The sequence below is a fragment of the Stigmatopora nigra genome, chromosome 13 (genome assembly GCF_051989575.1).
Source record: "Stigmatopora nigra isolate UIUO_SnigA chromosome 13, RoL_Snig_1.1, whole genome shotgun sequence".
NCBI classification, from domain to species: domain Eukaryota; kingdom Metazoa; phylum Chordata; class Actinopteri; order Syngnathiformes; family Syngnathidae; genus Stigmatopora; species Stigmatopora nigra.
The window spans coordinates 12,378,234-12,398,379 of record NC_135520.1 but is presented as its reverse complement, the minus strand read 5'-3'; the positions used below and the strand labels follow the sequence as shown (position 1 = coordinate 12,398,379).

Here is a 20,146-nt window from a genome sequence, read left to right as displayed (position 1 = left end):
AAGTCGCAGGAGCCAAAGATGCTAAATTAAAGGGGGAAAAGTGTTTTGCGAAAGTATTCAGCCTCGTTTAACTTTGTGGGCATTTGTAGCGTCACCTTTTGCCATTAGGTGAAATCTTTTGGATTTGAATTTTTTTATTTGGATGGAAAAGGATTTGTGTGAAGATGGCGGCACTTTTTTGGAACCATCGTTCAAAATAATTAACAGGCAAAAGCAAAGGAGAAGAACTTTGCATGATTATACACATTGAATGGTGTTGTGACAGTAGGATCATTGACACTCACTGTTCCCCGGATTTAGAGCTATTGGCTATACGATGTCGTCCCTATTATTTTACCGAGAGAGCTAACGGTCGTCATCGTAACGGCGATCTATATACCTTGGAATGCGAACGTTAACAAACAAAAGCTTAACCACCCAGATGGAGTCTTTATTGTCGCTGGTGACTTCACCAAAGCGTGTTTAAAGACTGTTCTACCTAAGTTTATTCAATACGTAAAATGTAATACTAGAGGAGACAAAACTAATCTAACATCAAACATGCTTATAAAGCCTAGTTCGCGGAAATTCAGCTATTGCGGGGGGTCCCGGTCCCCATTATCCGCGATAAGCGAGGGAACACTGTTCTACATTTATGAGGAGTGGGGCCAGATATGTGCTGCGTTTGTGAAAGTCCAGGATTATTTCTTTAGTTTCCGTGGTGTTAAGTGGGAGATTGTTCACTGAGCACAATGAAGACAGTTTGTTGACCTCATCTCTGTCGGCCGACTTATCCCCTCCTGAGATGAGTTTGACCACAGTGGTGTCATCAGCAAATTTGATGATGGAGTTAGCCTGGTGGTTTGGTGTACAGTCGTATGTGTAAAGGGACTACAGAAGAGGACTCGGTACACAGCCTTGAGGGGAGCCAGTGCTCGGCGTAATGGAGGAAGAGAGGTGGGAACCAAGTCTAATAGTTTTTGGTCGGTTGGTTAAGAAGTTCTTTATCCAGTAGCAGATCGAAGAGGATAGTCCAAGGTGGTTATAGTTGTCGGGTTTAAAACCATATACAGTCAATCATTTCGGATCAGAGGAGGCACGTGGAGAGTCGGCTTGATGAGAATTTCAAAGACTTCAGCTGAAGGAGGGGTCAGAGTAGCCAGCGGTGGGAGATGTGTCCATCCCCCAGCCTGACCAGTTCGAATCCCCTGGCTACCCCCAACAGCTGGTTTTATTAACATAGGGTCATGTGACCTAGGTACAAACTTTAGGCGGGAAGTGGTGAACAAAGAAATGGGCGTGTCTTGGTATATGACACGCCCCTAACTCATAGGTGTCATGATGTAAATTTCTACTAGGCTACACAATTCTATCCTAGTGACTATATTGAATGAAAGTATAAAGAATACATTCTATACTCCACAATAGTGTTGAAGGCTGAGCTATAGTCAATGAAAAGCATCATCACGCAATTCCCATGGTGCTCCAGGTGGCTCAGTGCTCTGTGTAGACTGTAGAGCAATGGCGATAGCATCCTCAGTGAACTCTTTTTGCCCTATGAGCAAACTGGTGAGGGTCAACTGAGGGAGGGATTGTATTCCTGATATGGCGGGCGACCAACTTTTCAAAGCACTTCATGATCAGAGTGCAACAGGCCTAAAATCATTCGGGCTGTCATTGGTTGGCTTTTTGGGGACAGGGATAATGGTGGCAGATTTCAGGCAGATGGACTGTTGCAAGGAACAATTGAACATATTTGTGAAAACTCCAGCCATCTGGTCAGCACAGGCTCTGAACACCTTTCCAGGTCATCCGTCAAGTCCAGCAGCCTTCCTGGTGATCACAGACCGCATTACCAGTCTCACTTCCTGTTCCCGAAACTTCAGTGTACTGCTCCTCAATTTTCTTTGTATATGCTGCCTTGGCCTTTTTAATGCCTCTCTTCAGCTCTTCTCTGGCATTGTACCTTGTCCCCTGATCTGAAGGCGGTGTTACAGCATTTGATGATTGCCTGTGTATCTCCTTTGTCATCTAGGGTTTTTGGTTAGGTAAAACCTGTATCCATTTATTAACAGTGACGTTGTCCGTGCAGTTTTTGATGTAGGAAAGTATAGTGCCCGTGTAGTCCTGGAGGTTGTGGTGTTCGTAAAGTTCCCAGTTGGTGTGGGAAAAACAGTCCTGCAGCTGAGAGAGGGTGTCCTCGGGCCAAGTTTTTATTATCTGTATTTGTGGCCTTGTTAGCCTCCGGAGTGGAGTATATGCGGGAGTGAGGGATAGGCAGAGATGATCTGATCCAGCCAGGTGAGGGAGGGAAGTGACTTTATAAGCATGTTTGATATTAGAGAATAAACATGGTCAAGAGTTTTGTCTCCGCTAGTGTGACACTTCACGTACTGAACAAACTAAGGCAGAACAGTCTTTAAACACGCTTTGTTGAAGTCACCAGCGACAATAAAGACTCCATCCGAGTGGTCAAGCTGCTGTTTCTTTCGAGCCGTTAGCAGGAGGTTAAGTCCCGTGTTAACGTTCACATCCGGAGGAATATAGATCGCCATTACTATGACGACTGTTAGCCCTCTAGGTACATAGCAGGGCCTGCACCATATTGCCAATAGCTCTAAATCCGGGGAGCAGTGAGTGTTAATGATCCTACTATTGCAACACCATTCATTGTGTATAAACACCCAAAGTCCCCCTCCTTTGCTTTTGCTGTTGAATCTTTTGAACGATCGTTTTGAAATAGCATTCGGCTAGCTAGCGATACCGCGGCGTCGGGATTTCCGGGTGTAGCCACGTTTCCGTGATGACAATAATGTTGCGGTTCCTAACAAAGCTGTTGGTAGCAATTTGAAGTTCCAACTCATTTATTTATTTTTTGGGTGATAGATCTGGCATTGGTCAAAAAGATACTCGAAAGGGGTTCTCGGTGTGGTTGCTTCCTTAGCTTAGTAGCTAAGCCCGCCCGGCCTCCGCGCATTTGCTTTCTCTCTCATCGCCGCCTCCGACGTATTCTGAGTGGACTATCCATGGATATCCCAGAGGTCTTGAGATGTCCTCGGAGATATAAGTAATGATACAAACTAAAAATCAACACACCCTCTACCAGGAGATCCTTTTCCATTTATATATTAAATTAGGTCTCTTAAGATAAATAAGAGGTGGTAAAGCTTTTTGCAAAACACATCAAGATAGAAAAGCAAATAAAGCTGCTGCAAAAAGGAGTCCTTCACACAGGAGTTGGTACACCTGCACAGATCTCTGACCTTATTCACAAAGATGGATTAAAATTGCAAGCATTGCTCTGCATAGTCTGTTGTGACGGATATATCGCATCTCCTTCCGAAAGTAATTAAATCCTGGCGACTGTAGAATAACGAACGACACCAAACTGGAGAGCATAGAGCTGCTGCACCCGAGCGCGCCGCCATCTTGATGATCTTTTCTTTTTATGATCAATTGTTAACACTGTAATTTGCAAAGTCATTTTAAGAATTCACTTAATTTCACAACTAAAATCATAAGTTGATACTAAATTCCCATTTTCCTAAAAAAAAAAATGCCTACAAAAATGATCAATGATCTGGCTCATACTCAACTGGATTTTAAGCGGGAAGCCCTTCCAACCACTTGGTGTCATATCCATTCCTAATTTGACGGCATGCATGAACAAAAGCAAAGAAATCTTTTGGAAAATAACAAAGCTAGACACAAATTTCATGACAAAAATTTTAATCAAACCATCCAATTTTTTTCTAGGAGCCATAGTATTTAGACATCTTTTCTATTTTGACTAGGAGGTGGTTGATTGGCCCCTTTCAATCAAAATGGACATTGAACTTCGATAATTGCAGCCAATAAGTTACTGACGGCTGCCCTGTTTCATTCCAGCTGGCAGCCCCTCTAAAGGAGATCTTTCAGATGGCATTGCATCTTCAGCTTCTGGCCATCACGGTTCCTTGCTTACTGCATTACCTCTGGAAGGGACAGCGACAGCCACATTGTCGACCAATAGCATCAGTCCGGAGCTTCCTTCTTCTCATAGTAACCACTCAAGTAATCTTTCCAATCAGCAAACACTCTCCTCGCTGTTGCCGGTCCAGTCCGAGGAACCCAGAGAAAGTTCTTCGTCGGTAAAGGTCACCGTTGTAAGCGAGGATCCAGTTTCACCGATGCGTGCTGAGCCCGAAGGCTGCAGCGCCGGCCCCCGTTTGCCGCTAACTACTGGACCGTCGTCAGCTCTCGACGTCGGGGAGTCCCATGTCTTGCCAGATGAGCCGTTGCCACCAGCTGATCATGAAATGGCCCTCGATGTCTCAGATCATCAGTCGGTCATGAGTGAAAGGAGTGTGGAGAGTTCGTTGACCCTCAGGGTTGAAGAGCTGCTGCGGGCTCAATCCCCGCCTGCCGGTGTGTCTGACCCCAAAAACAAAAGTAAGATCCTTGTGGTTGTGTCCGAGCATTTTTAGTTTCCGAAGTGCTGAAATGCCTTTGCCTCACAGAGAAATTCATCTTCAACTTATCAGAAGGTCAGTTTGACTCTCTAGAGTTGGGCAAAGAAGATCGGCAACGTGTCGAAGAGATCAAGGCGGCCATGCATGCCAACAACTTTGTCACGGTGAGAATCTTAGACCGGCCTACTTAACACATTCACCTCCTTTGATTGTGATTGACGTCCAATCCTTTTGCGGGACTGTCGAGTCCTCCACCTCAATAAAATGGATGTCAATTTAATAACAATAATTTATAATACACTGCCAAATGATGACAAGAAGCACATTTAGCTCTGGAGTGGTATTTTGTAAGCATGCGTTATTGCCAGTTGCACCAAAAAGCTTAAAAACATTCATAAAGCTTAAAAAAACACACATTTTGAAAATGCTTCGATAATAAAGATTTTTGTGAGACATTTTGGAAAAAATAACCTGCAAAAAATTCACATCATTTTTTGATAAATGCTTTAAAAATGTAGTTTAATTTAGTTAGTGTGTTTGCCCCACAGTTTTAAGATCGAGGGTTAAATCCCTGATGGGTTCTTACCTTCCTGTGGGGAGTTTGCATGTTGTCCCCGGCAGGCCTGTGTGGGTTTTCTCCCACATTCACAAAATATGCATTGAACACTAAATTGCCCCGAGGTATGAATGTGAGCGTAAATGGTTATCTTTATCCTTGTGCCATTTAAAGTGTCCCCCACCTGCTGCCCATAGTTGGCTGGGATAAGCTTCAGCGCCCGCTGTGACCTTTGAGTGATAAGCGTTGCGGAATATGAATGAATGTTCAAAATTAACACACATTTTATATATAAATATATATATCATTATTAAAAAATGTAATATCATTATTAAAAATTTGAGCACTTATTAATGTGATCTTCAAAAACAAACCAACAAATTTGTATATGACTTGATTGAAAATAATAACAAAAAAATGATCACCAAATTTATAGATACACGATTCCCCCTAAAATGGAAAAACCTGCAATTTCCATTTTAGTAGGAATAAATCCAATCCAATTTTGTAATTAGAGGTACGACTGCATTTAGAGTCTAAATGCAGTCGTACCTCTACTTACTAAATTGGATTGGATAACTATTCATCCCGTATTTGGGAAATTTCATTGTCACAAGAATGCAGATATAGGAAAGGCAATATTGACATAAATAGATAGGTAATAAGTAAGTTATTAGATAAATCCATACAATTAATTGGTTCCAAAACTTTTCGTAACTTGAGAAAAAGTAGCGATTCATTGCTAGAAATTTTGGTTGATATTCTGATAAGAAAATATCACCACAAACGTATGCCTTAAAATTCTAAACATTTGGAGTTAATTCTTCACCAAGAAATTAGAAACTAGGTGCTTCTTAAAAAAAGACATCATGAAATTTTTAAACGTATGATTTGATTCAAAACATTTGTTATGTTGTTATTATAATCTCCCCCCCAAATTGGCCAAAGATGAATAATAAAAATAAACCAGATGGATGCTATTATGAAAAATAAACCAGATGGATGCTTAGAAAAACATTTACATTTTGCACTGCATGTTTTAAAAACTAATACATACATATTCATATTTAGAAGGAAAACCCATGGTATGAATGTTAAAATTGTTAAAATATATTTTAATGATCAAATCCAGGTCAGTCCATCTGTGTGGAGTTTGCATGTGCGTGGGTTTTCTCCAGGTACTCCGGTTTCCTCCCACATTCCAAAAACAGGCATGGTAGGCTGATTGGACATTCCAAATTGCCCCAAGGTTTGGGTGTGAGTGTGCATGGTTGTCCGTCTACTTGTGCCCTGTAATCGGCTGGCCACCAATTCAGGGTGTCCCCTGCCTCTGGCCCGCAGTCAGCTGGGATAGGCTTTAGCACTCCCTGTGACCCTAATGAGGATAAAGCCTTTCAGAAAATGAGATGAGATATTTTAATGCATCTGAAATAACTTTTTGTATCCTCATCCTTGATAATGCAGGAAAGTGTTGTGTTGTTGCGGCGAGACTAAACGCATAATTTCTTCTTCTTTAATGACATTATCACCTCATTACTCCTCTAGAGTGAAAGCAGTACAGACACGGAGAGCACGATGGCGTCCGGCGTGGCAGAAAATATCCCCCTTGACCTTACCAAGGCTGACCAGGCCCACCACGTGCGGGAAAAGACCAGCACTAACGTCAAGGAACCCACGTCCATTACTAATGGTGCCCGCAAACGCCCTGATAAGCCCTCTCTGGCCGGGCCCCCCCTCCTGGAGGTTGGGTGCATTCCCTCTATTTCTAGGCAAGTTTTACCTCATTGGCAGCCGTTTTTAAGTGACAAAAGTACTATTCCTTTTCCTGATGCTGTCAGTGTGATCATTCACTGCTAGCTAAGGCTGCCAAAATTAGCCAACTAACTGATTTTTTAAATTGGATTCATTCATCCACTATCAAAATAATTTAGTTTTGTTCGTCTAAAACTAGAGTGCTCAAAAAGTTGATCGCGGTTTACCAACAGATCCTCTTGGTTGATTGAACGACAGTAAAATTCGATCGAGTGTTTTGTTTTCTCAATTACGCTATTACTATTTGGCTTCTCTGCAGCCAATCAACTCACGGGATGAGGCCACTCTTTTTGGTGGTTTCGTTGGTCATTGGTTCACTCATTGGTCAATCCCGTGCCAGGAACCAATCATGTACCTTATATGAGTGCCCTTGAGTCATGTTAGCCATGCTCCAAAACTTACTTTCTCGCACCAGAACATGAACCAATGCATGTTTTATTTTGATATTTAATTTTTAGAATGCCACACTGCAGTGAGCCGTAAACTATCAAGCGATAACCTATATTGGCTCATGCAGTGATACAAGGTATGTCAACGTACATAAATGAGCTTTGTCCATGGCTTAAGAAAAAAAAGGTAGATAGCGGGAAGTTGGTCCTTGAAAAGTATATCTAAAAAAGTTTGGGCACTGTTGGCAAGAAAACATTTTGATGTTTCCATTCTCTTTTTTAGCCTCAACAGTAAATATTATTTTTAAATTTCTGATGTTTTAAACTCTAAGCATTTTAAAGATTTGAAAAACATTTTTAGAGTCATACTTTCAAAGATGTTCAAAACCAATTAAATTATAGAATAAAATCTTAGATTAATCTAACATTATTAGAAAATGCTCAACACACACAATACAGTGCCAACAAGGAGACAGACAGGCAAATAACAATAATTTATTAACACCAAAGTCAACAGAAAACCGGGACCATGGGGGAAGCAAAAGATACTAAAGTGGCACCCTTAAATGAAAAAGGTAAAAAAAAAAAAATAGGCGGATTCAAATCAGGGCAGGATGTGGACCGTGATTGGAGGAGGGATGATTGGGAAGTCGTTACAGCTGTGTTGGCTTGGGCAGGGCTGAAATGAAAACGTTAATTGACCACCAGAAGGGCAGCACCATGAACAAACACCTCTGCCACAGGTGTGGAGCCACAGTTCCAGGCAACTGCAGAACAAAACCAAATTTAAAATAATATAATCTACAACATAATGTGTACTCAGGCTGACAGCCGTAACAACAATAATACGACCCCCATGACTTATAAAAGGAAAGACAGTTCAAAATACAACTTTAAAAAAGGAAAAGCGGTAAAAAAAAAATTGGAAATATTTTTAGGATAGAAATTTTGTAGTTTTTTTTAATATTCGAAAATGTCTATACATTTGAGGTATAAAATGAATTGTAGTTCCTTTTTATTTGGTTCCCATGTAAAAAAAAACAAAAAAACAATCATTTTCTTTTTTTATTGACTCATTGGAATTATAACACTGATTTTGTCATGTGCCCTGCAATTGACAATCAGCAATTTAGGGCGAAACAGCCCGCAGTTAGCAGAGAGAGGGTTCTGGCACCCTTGCAACTCATGAATAGAAATGGAGGAGGATAGAATACTTGTTTTTTTTCATTAATCTTATTGTGTGGGTGTCCTGTTGTTAGAAAGTCACCAATGGAGGAAGAAAGAGAGATGGCAACTGAGGCAGAGTCAGATGACCCGTCCAACCGCCCCAATATCGCCGAGGACACCACAATTCCATTGAACCATGTGTCGCGCACCCGCCTCACCCCGTTGCCAAAGCCCGTTCCGCTGGGCCGTTCGCCGTCATCTTCATCATCGTCTGGCACACAAGCGTCATTGGAGCCACCTGCTGACATGTTTGTCCCGCTGAAGCGCTCCTCGCCTGTCGTCAGCAGCGCAGACGAGGGCGTTGGCTTGTCCGGCCCCCTACCTGAGCGGGACCTGCAGAGTCAGCCCATCTCATCGAGTCAGCGCCAGTCTTTCAGAGGCAAGACCATGAGGAGCTATACACCTGAAACTCCAGGTAACTCATTATGATCCTCATTTTCAAATGTTTCCTTTCATGTTCACAAATGAATTAATTATTTTTCAAAGAAATGAATTTGTTACAGAATTAAAAACAGATTCTTTAAAAGGTACTTTTTACATACTTGCATTTTTTGAAAGAAAAATACATATAAATATGATTAAAAGATTAATCTAATGGTATTTTAAATAATTTTATTAAGTTAAATGAAGAAATCTGAATGTCAACATATAAATAATGTATCTAGTTTCATCTTCATTTTAGTGGAACCACTATAATAAGGAAACTTGTGTTGCATGATTTTGTGAAGGTATTAAAAGTAGACTGCCTTAAAGTAGAAGTAAGAGTAGAAGTAACAGTCTTTTGAAGTAAATTGAAACATTTAATTAACTTTTTTTCAGTCAGTTTTGTGAAATAATTTTAAGATGAAACTACATTTTATAGTGAAAGAACAAATCTGGACATCAACATAAAATGATACCGCTTTCGCTTTAAACAATTTTGTTTGTGCACTTGATATAGAAAAAATAATTAACCGCGTAGCTAAGATTACAGTACTGCATAGAGGTTCAAAATTCATAAGACATCAATGAAATAAAATGTGGAACTCTGTTGAACATTTTCTATCTTTAAATATGCCTATTTTAAAGCATGAAAATTTTTTACTTGGTATTAGTCAAAAGGAGGTCTAATTTCATTCTTAGGCAGCAATGATTAAGTTGATTCAATTTAGAAATATATTATTTATTTATTTATTTAATTTAAACCCCATGTCTTTGGCAACTGGTGTCGGAGTACAGTCATACATTGAGATACGAGCTTAATGGGTTCCGGGACTGAGCTCGTATGTCAAGTTACTTGTATCTCAATTCAACGTTTCTCATAGAAACAAACTAAATACTTCTTAATTCAAAATTAGGGTAGTGGGGGGTGCTGGAGCCTATCCCAGCTGACTCTGGGCGGGGGGCACCCTGAATCGGTAGTCAGCCGATCGCAGGGCACAAGGAGAACAATCATGCTACAATAAACTTGTTTTTAGAAATTAAAAAATCACAGAATTTCAGAAAAAGTTCAAAGGTTTTCCAGGTTCAGCTAATTTATATGGAGACAGCCGGTACTATTTGAACTGATCAAATGTGAATATTCCAAATTACACATCTTAATAGCATCTTGTCAAACCTAATCAAGGCTATTCGTGTATATGTATTTGTGTGGGGCTAACTGACATTACAAAGTGCCTGCGCTCTTAAAATTTGTCAGTTTTGTCAACATTATTATCAAAGGTCCTAAAAAAAATTCTATTTGCATACAAATATTTTGAGCAACTGTTTATTATGACTCACCTTTATATACTAAGTTTTGTTTGCTGAAATTAAAATATTAACCCAATGACATTATTACACTTAAGCAAGTTAGTAGTATGTGATATTTAATTAGATATTAGAAAATCATGAACAAATATAATAATAAAAATCTTGTTTTTTCTTTGCTAGTAAGGGATGAGGGCAATGACCGTGCAGTGGCACTGCGTCCTTACAAGCCTCGTGGTGCCAACGAGCTCTTCTTCATGCCTGAAGTGGAAGGCCGCGGCCCTGTGTCATCTTCGTGCACCACCATGGAGAGTTCGCACACAGGTAAAGCCTCCAAACCAGGCTGGTCCCCTGGCGCAAAGGCACTCTTGAAAATGTTATGAATAGGATCGGCTTTCCAGCATGCTGCGCAGATGTTAGCAAAGCATGCTCAGCTTGCCGTTTCCTGTTTCACACTCTTTCTTTCCCTGAATATTTTATACAGTCATTCAGCTGCTGCTATGGAGAAGTACCTTTAACTCATTCATTACCATTAACAGGATTGGAAGTGGGGTATCGTGTTTGAGTAGACATTAAATCCATTCAGACAAAGTGCTTGCAGCGTTACCGCTTATCCTCACAAGGGTCGCAGGGGGTGCTGGAGCTTATCCCAGCAAACTAGGACAAAAGGAGATAGACAACCAATCATGCTCACTCACACTCAGCTAGGGGGAATTCCGAAGCAGTCCCGAACAATGTTTCCTTTAATTTTATGTTTGTCTAGACAGAAAGACAACCTCCCTGAACACACTGAGTTCCAATGTGAGCAACATCATCATTGCTCGCTATGGGCACACACCATTATCACACCTGCCATTCAGGTGCATGTCTACTACACATAAATTATTTAGTAATAATAAAATGTAATGATTAATATCTATGAATAGGTGGCCCGGCCGGTGAGTGGTTTGCGCGTCGGCACTGATTGGACACCAAAATTTCCCCTAGGTATGGGTCTGAGTGTGCATGGCTGTCCGTCTCCTTGTGCCCTGCGATCGGCTAGCCACCGATAAAGGGTGTCCCCCGCCCCTGGCCCAAAGTCAGCAGGGAAATGCTCCAGCACCCCCCGCGAGTGATAAAGTGGATAAAGCGGTTCAGAAAATGAATGAAAAAATATCTATGAATAAAACATCTTCATATATGCCATTAGAATATGCACCAATCCGACTTAAATTTTACCTTGTTTTGAACATCTGTCTTTCTCATTCTCGTTAAAATGACTCTGCTGAACGTATCACTTGAGATAGTCAAGTTTACATTTATAGGCACTATTTTTTCATTTTTTCATGATTTTGCTTTGATTTATTTAATAAGGGATAGCACATGTTAATGAACATATTAATATTCACGTTAATGAACATACATATGTAAGATTGTAGCCGAGGGCTGATTTCTATTTATAGTCCATTGTGTAGGTTGAAAACAAATGATCACACATACTAGGCATGCACGCACACAACCACACACACGGCAAATTTAGACAGTTCTCACCCGATTTCACCGCTTGTTCTTCTTTTTGCACAGTAAAGTAAAAAGGAATGTATTAACAAATATTAAAATGTAATTAAAAAAAGATAGAAGGGCTGTAAACACACAAAAAACATAAGAGTGGACAGGGCTACTGCCACTGGCTGCCGCGTGAACGGCGGCATCATGGGGAAAGGGAAAAAAAAAGTTAAAATTTTATTTTGTGCGCGCCATATGATTGCTGCTACGCTGAGATGACGATAGTAGGGCGCAATTGCGCACGTGCACAGCTTAGAGGGAACATTGGTCCCGAACAATGTTCTCTCTAATTTTTCGTTGGTCTGGGCAGAAAGACAACCTCCCTGAGCGCACTGAGTACCAGTGTGAGTGACATGATTATTGCTCACTTTGGGCACACCAGTATCACACCTGCCATAAGCATGTCAATGTTCCCTCTAATTTTTCATGTAAAACATGCTGTAAAACACAAAAAAAAACACATAAGTGGACAGACCTACTGCCACTGGCTGCCGCGTAAATGGCGACATCATGGGGAAAAGGGTAAAAAAAACATTTTTTTTTTTAAGTTTGGATTTTGTTTACTGCATGCCATATGATTGGTGCAGCGCAGAGAAGACGAGAGTAGTGCGCAATTGCGCACGCACGCAGCTCAGAGGGAAGTATTGTCCCCAACCACTTTATGTCCATGTCCATGCGCTTTAAAAAGAATAGGAAGTCCTTTTACATTACCATCAATGTTTCCCCTGCCTGCTAGGTCTGGATGATGCAGTGCCGCCGGTGTTCGCGCCAGAAGTCCTCGGCCAATGTGATGCAGGCCTGGATCGTGGTGTGACCATCAAACATTCCAGGGGCATTTACAGCAAGAAGAGCTCCAACGCGAAGGCCACACGCTATCCAGGTAACATTCATTTAAAAGCTGCCATTCGTTGCGATGGATGTTTATTACATTTAAAGAGGAGCCCTGAAGTGTGACCATTCACTGTTTCTAAGTGTGTTGTCTTTAACATACTCACCTAGGGGCAATTTAGAGTCGCGTTCTCCAACCACCTCAGTCATATAAATGAAAATTAACGTTTTAAAGCTCTCACACAGAAGGCACTGTCGACGCTCTACTATGAGGATCATGAGTCAATGGCGTGCTGCACCTTAGGTGTCAGATCACAAAGGCAATCACATCGACAACCATTCATGCTCAAACTCGTAACTAGAATCAATCTAGTGTTCAACCAGCCTACTCCACTCCAACAATAAGCCGTGGGTCACCAGGGATCTAAGGGCCCTCCTGAACGAGAAGGAGAGTCTTAAAACGATCCAGAAGGAGCTGAAGAGAGAAATAAGGAGGGGAAAGACCAGCTACAGTGGGGAGGCTAGAGAAGCAACTCCAAAGAGGCAACACCAAAGAGGTCTGGAGGAGCTTGAGGACCATCTCGGGCCATGGAGGCAACAGTGGGAGAAGCCCGGAGACGGGGAGTGGGCCAATGAACTGAATCAGTTTTTTTAACAGATTCAGTCCTGCCCCCCGCCCCGGTAGCACTAACCTCTCACCTGATCAAGACACTGGAGAGGATCATCCTCAACCACCTCAGCCCCCTGATAAATGCAGAGCTGGACCCTCTGCAGTTCGCCTATCGTCCAGGCATTGGTGTGGAAGATGCTACCACCTACCTGATGCACAGGTCTCTTTCCCACCTGGAGAACTAGGGAAGCACGGTGAGAATTATTTTTTTTTACCTCCAGTGCATTCAACACCATTCAGCCGGTCCTTCTGAGAGGGAAACTGGAAGAGGCTGGAGTAAGGAACTACCTAGCCGCATGGATCATCGACTTCCTCACCGACAGACCACAATATGTGAGACTCCAGGACTGTACGTCTGATGTTGTAACTTGCAGCACGGGGGCCCCACAAGGCACAGTGCTTTCCCCACTCCTCTTCTCCCTCTACACTTCAGACTTTAAAGATAATACAGATACCTGCCACCTCCAGAAGTTCTCTGATGACAATGCCATTGTTGGACGAGTGACTGACGGGAACGACCTGGAGTACAGGGTCATCACAGCCTTTGTCGACTGGTGTAGGCAAAACAACCTCTACATCAACACCAGTAAGACAAAGGAAATGGTCGTCGACTTTCGGAGGACACCTCAACAGACCACTCAGGTGAACATCCAGGGTAAAGACATTGAAATCGTGGAGAATTTGAAGTACCTGGGTGTTCACCTCAACAGCAAACTAGACTGGTCCACAAACATAGATGCCCTGTACAGAAGGGGCCAGAGCCGCCTCTACCTATTGAGGAGTCTACGGTCCTTTGGAGTGTGCAGGTCACTGCTGAGGACCTTCTACGTAGGACACTGTCGTGGCATCTACTGTGTTTTATGCAGTGGTCTGTTGGGGATGTGGGAGCATGGAGAAGGACAGGAACAGGCTGAACAAGCTGATCAGCAGGGTCAGCTCTGTTCTGGGCTGTCCTTTGGACTCTGTGGAGGAAGTGGGGGAGCGGAGGATGCTGACCAGGATGATGTCCATCCTGGACAGCACCTCCCACTCAACGCTAATGAGGTTTATTCACAATCTCAGCGAGTACAATTGTACCTCGAGATACGAGCCTAATTCGTTCCGAGACTGAGCTCGTATGTCGATATTCTCGTAACTCGAACGAACTTTTCCCATTGAAATTAACTAAAATCAAATTAATTTGCTACAACCCTCTGAAAAAACACAAAAAACAGGATATTGGATTGGAAAAAAATGTTTTATTTCTTCTAATTTGCCATCTATTAACAAAGTAAAACCACTAGTGGTTTAATATTACTAAAACATGTTTAATAGAACTAAAATCAGACGGATTTCGCGGGGGGTAGAGTCCCTGTCCTTTGTGTTATTCTGGTGGTGTATTTTCAGTATTTATCTATCCACTTTGATCGAGTTTTCTTTTTATTGTTGAGAAAAAATATTTGATGATTAATCCCATATTGGCCCGAATATAAGACGGTCCTGATTATAAGATGACACCCTTTTTCCCAAAACTCAAGTTGAAAAAATACTTTTTGAACACCAAATTAAATTTTTATACAGAAAATAATTAAAGTACATCTAAACCAAATCATTATAACAATATGTTTGAGACAAAAAGCATTTTAATTTGCCTCATTCAAATCATGCAAAATCTTTCTGTCACATCTGAACATCTAACGATGTAAACTGAAGCGTAATTACATTTGGAAATGTATGACTAATGCTTTTTGAAAAATTGCAATAGGTCTCTTCCATCAAAGTGTTCAGCAATCGCTTTAAAGATATTGGATTGGAACGTTATTTCATCCCGTATTCGGGAAATTTCCAGTTGCAGTAGCAAGACAATAGCAAGCAAAGCCCAAGCCACGTGACTGGTTGGGGTCGAGTAGCAAAGGTCGCAAAACAGCAAAGCAAAAAGGACAAAGTAAAAGGCAAAATATATGGGAAGCATTAAGAAATATTAAAATGCAATTTAAAAAGATTGAAAAGCAGCAAAAACATAAAACAAGCATTCATCAGAAAATTCATTTTTTATACTTTCTGATCTCTTATGTGTTGATGTATGCTTGTTCCGCTAGGTGCTACTGTGGCATTTGATGAAAAACATTTTCAGGCGAGCCAGCGAGAGACATCGGTCAAGGCAGGCTTCCAAGTAGGGGGCGGAGCCACAAACACCCAAGTGGAACAATTGCCATTGCTACACGCCGACAGAGAGGCATGGCTCCTGGAGCAATTGCAGCGCCTTTCCAATCTCATTCTTGCCACTAGGGGTGACAATGTTCCCCATTACGGGAGGCATTACAACGAAAACCAGGTTACTTTTTTTATACAGTCATACCTCTAGTTAGGAATGTTTCTACATAAGAAACATGATTACCGTATTTACACAGCCACATTTGTCGAACAGAAAAATTATGACTTAATCGAGGGTACGGCTTATATGCGTATAAAAAAACGACATGCAGGAAAAGGCATGGTGGCAATGCCATAACACCATGACGCCATGACACAAGACAGTGCAGCCGATAGTCATTTATATCAAAATAGAGAAAATAGAAACAGATAAAACACTGAACAAAATGTATTTTTACGTCAGTAAATGGAATTCAAGAAAAATAACTATCTTCCATAAAACGTAAAAAAAAAAACTCACTTGTGCCTGTCACCGCTCGCTTGCGTGGCCATCTTAGCTAGGGTGGAGTGCCGCTATTATACCTAGAGCCCCGACGTCTAACCTGGTTAAACGTGGTCTGACTGGCCAGACTCGAGTAGCCTTGATATTTGTGCTCGTTTACCATGTCAACACATCCCAACTGTTGTTAAGGCTGATCGAAGGTCCTGCAGCTGATCGCTAAAATATCAGCCTTCATACCTGCGCAATGTGTACGTATCTCATGCTATTATTGCACCCACCCACAGAGCTGGTGAAAAGTACACCGCTACGGACACACCTCCTGTATATACCGCTCAAGTGAATTTTCTTTTGAATGGAGGTTTAGCTGCATGATTGTACATTTGTGATTTTGAAATTAAACAAAATTCCACTTCGGATTTTTTTGCGTTTTATTTCTCGTTCGAAAGTGAAAACTATTGTACTAATATGAATATCGAAGGAATCGAGATATTTTTACATTAGAAGCAATATGGCCACACCATCTTAAACTTCTGATAAGAAAATTGCAATTTCTGTCAAATAGCATCAGGTTCTCATCAAGATAGACTTATTTCTTGTTTTCATATTGAATAATTTCATATTTTGCATTCACGATGACATGCATGTTAACTTCCTTATGATATGGACCCTAACAATGTGCTTTTGATTCATTCAGTATCTCAGAAATACCACGTAATTCTTCTCGAGTTTCCCTTCAAAGTAACACATTTGTACTCCCTATTAAAATCGTGAATATGGAGGTGAATATTGTGAATCAGGGGGCAGCTTGTACTTGAGAAATTGTAAAATTCAACAATTTTTGGGCAATTTTAAGGGTGCGGCTTATATGCGGGTGGCTAATATGTAAATAAGTAAATACACTAATTTTGTATGTCATTGTTACATTTTAGGGTAATTATATATAAATAAAAATAAATATAGACACCTGTCAATATGGATCTTTAATTGATTTAGAAAAAAACTTTATTTTTTTACATTGAAATTATGTACCGCATTTACTCGCATATAAACCGCACTCGTGTATAGGCCGCACCCTTAAAATTGCCTTAAATTTTTTAAATTTACAATTTCTCCCAGATTCACAATTTTTTATCAGGGAATACATATGTGTTACTTTGAAGGGAATATCTTAAGAAAAATGATCACGTTTTATTTCTGAGATACTGTATGAATCAAAAGCACATTATTAGAGCACACGGTCTACTTGCCGCAAGTCATTTAGCCGACTGACGTCTGGCCGAACATAGAATTAGCCGACTGACTATCCAGCCGAAGGACATTTTGCCGACGTGCTCGCTCCGCCCCCGGTCGTGTGTGTGTGTACAGTTTTTCAAACTCGGCCCGCGGGCCATATCCAGCCCGTTACTGATAACAACATTCATTTAGAATAACAAGTTACAGATAACAACATTCATTTAGATTCTAAATGAATGTTGTAATCTGTAACTTTTTATTCTAAATTTTAGAATAACAAGTTACAGATAACATTCATTTCGAATAACAAGTTACAGATAACAACATTCATTTAGAATAACGAGGGCATTTATTCACGGCCACACCAAGTAGTCATAACAGTAAGTACTATAATGACAGAAGAAAAAAAGCATAACAGTAGACACTAATTTACACCAGCATAGAAAACATTGAGATTAATCTTTGAATTAAGGTTCCCAGCAAATTAAAAAAAAAAAAAAAACATCAGACATAGGCATTGTCGTCATCATTGACTTAACAAAAAGCCTAGTAGTCATCATACCCTCAGCTGCGTATGACGAAATTGTATAGTGCTTTTCCACTGGTCCGCCATCCCAGGCAAGACCCCTTAACTGACATATTCAGACTTGTTAGCACTCCGCCACGATGGAAACATCGCATCACCTCTTGTTGCCTCACCGATGCTAACAAGAATAAAATGTATCACTTACCTCTCACTGTCTTCTTACTTACCCTCCCTCAGTTCGCCTGTAGAAGGCAGATCCACGCCAAAAATTGTGGGCAATGGATCGGGCGTTTGTCAAAAAGATACTAGGAAGCGGGGCTCGGAGTGGTTGTTGTCGTAGCCCAACCGCAATGGCCGCCCGACATCCGCTCCCCTGCCTCCTTTCTCTTCGCCGTCTACGGCGTACTTTGGGGGGGGTTGGATATCCTCGGAGATCCTGGAGGTCTCCGGATGTTCTTAGGGATATCGACAGTCAGTCCGTAGTAAGTTGTGAAATTGGGTGTCTTGCCTTTCAACCAACGAACTGGAGAGCAATGAGCCGCTGCGCCCGAGCACGCCGCCATCTTGAACTCTCTCTCAAATCATTTTGAATATATATTTCCTAAAATAATGGGAAATTATTTAAAATTAGAATTGTGTTCTTATTTACTTATGTACTCTTTTCAGGCAGCTAATTACATTTTGACAACTATCCAAAAGGGCAGGTAACGGTTTGATTATGTAATGTAAAATAAATGAGGAAAATCACAATTGCTTCATATGTTTTTTTTTTTCATTTCATTGGCGCGACCATTTTGTGACGCATTTTCATCTTCTGCGCTGCAATGAATGTTAGTCCCCAGTCCAAACATCTATTGCTCACAATGACAGCTAAATAGTTCAGTCCAAATCTTCTGGTCGTCTCATTGTTGTCATCTTCACAAACTGACCTTTACTTTCAGACATGGATTCCTCGACCGCGCACTCTGTGCCCTGCTGACAGAGATGAATCCAGCACCACCACCTCCACTCTGGACACGGATCGCCTGATTCGGGCCTTTGGAACCAACCGGGGCCACGGGACCAAGAACATCAAAACCCCCGCCCGCCTCCGAAAACTCTATGGCGATGTCGCCAAGCAGAGGGAGCGCTGGGAGGAACGTGGCTTCCGTGACATCGTCGCTGAGGCCTCTGACGTACGCATGCTGGATGACCTCGCGTTTGGGGTCTGGTGGCGGTTCTTGATGATGTGTTCTCATATCCTGTGCGGCAGGTTACCGGCGAGTCGTCGGCAGCAGGCTGTTACACCCAGACACCTCGGGTCTCCACCTCCAGGATGGCTGTCAACAGAGGCAGCCAAGCAGGCAAGTTAAATCATGCAATCGCACCTTTCAATTTTCTTTGCTCATGGAAGGCATGTTTCCGTTCTAAGCATTGGGACAGTCAAACAAACACTCCTTTATTTAATATCATTCTTTATATTCAAATATTCATGTGTTTGCGTTCGTGTGTTTACACAAAGCATTTCCAAGGGATGTTGACCCACTTTAAAAGCGCTGGTTTGACAATTTCAAGTATCTTAAATTATACCCAAAAAATCAAACAGTATTCTGAACAATGATATCAGTAAATAATTGTCTATCAAACATCTTGATATCAAGTGTCACTCATGATAATATCCCTGATCATTACGGAATCAAGCACACCACCAAATTATATAATTCAAACTGTCGACTGAAAAGTGGTTTAGCTTAAAGTGCGATTGCCAGACAGTGGTTCATCGACATTTGAGAAATTTGAGATACGAGTAAAATTTCGGACAAATGCACATCTTGAGATACAGTGGACACGAGAGGCTGTCCGTAAGAACATCATAGACACTGTCTCTCTCCCCGCAACTCCCTCGTGTAATGTCTCTGGTCGCAACTCCCCCTAGTAATGTCACCATCAGTGTTTTTTTCCCGTTGGCCATTGCAAATGGCTAGGCCAGGGGTGGCCAACCAGTCAGAGACCAAGAGCCACATTTTTTACTGTGTTACCGCAAAGAGCCACATTTTTTACTGTGTTAACGCAAAGAGCCACATCACACAGATTTATTGTAAATGTCACACACCAGCATAGCAATGACATAAATTGACTCCTACAGTACTAACAGCACAGGCCAGTCATTATCAACAATGAACATTGTGTGCACTGTCTCACACAGACAAACTCTCAGTTCAACCAAGTCCACAAACAAAAATATAATAATTTACAATAGCGTTTTTCTTTTTCTATGCATGTTACTTAGTGGGACTTCTGTCATAAAATCAGCGCCTATTTTTGCGCAACGTTCGCTCCTTGTGAGCTGTCATTTATTATGAATGGCTTTTAACTAGCGTGCCCACCACGTGGGTGTACACCTCGCTCTCCTATTGGCTGCTCCCGACTGAGCACTCTCGCCTTGGTCTGCCTCGCAGGGGGTGTGGCTTTTTCAGCCGACGCTCGATTTTTGGGATACTTTTTGTGTGTGCGACGCCGTTCATTGTCGCTTCTGGTTCACGGGAGCTCTCCCACTCTGTTAAAAACGTTTACTCAAATGACCTTGC

General features: G+C 41.5%; 1 protein-coding gene across 2 annotated transcripts in view; it reads left to right on the top strand.

Moving 5' to 3' along the window:
• Positions 1-20,146, top strand: part of LOC144206053 (uncharacterized) — a 38,569-nt gene that overhangs the window by 9,272 nt on the left and 9,151 nt on the right. For both annotated transcript variants that reach the window (XM_077730744.1, XM_077730743.1), the window contains exons 7-15: positions 3,868-4,410; positions 4,479-4,594; positions 6,532-6,755; positions 8,447-8,829; positions 10,326-10,466; positions 12,424-12,567; positions 15,264-15,499; positions 18,521-18,754; positions 18,832-18,922. In XM_077730744.1, the coding sequence (XP_077586870.1) occupies positions 3,868-4,410; positions 4,479-4,594; positions 6,532-6,755; positions 8,447-8,829; positions 10,326-10,466; positions 12,424-12,567; positions 15,264-15,499; positions 18,521-18,754; positions 18,832-18,922 (2,112 nt within the window). The remainder of the gene's footprint in view (positions 1-3,867; positions 4,411-4,478; positions 4,595-6,531; positions 6,756-8,446; positions 8,830-10,325; positions 10,467-12,423; positions 12,568-15,263; positions 15,500-18,520; positions 18,755-18,831; positions 18,923-20,146) is intronic.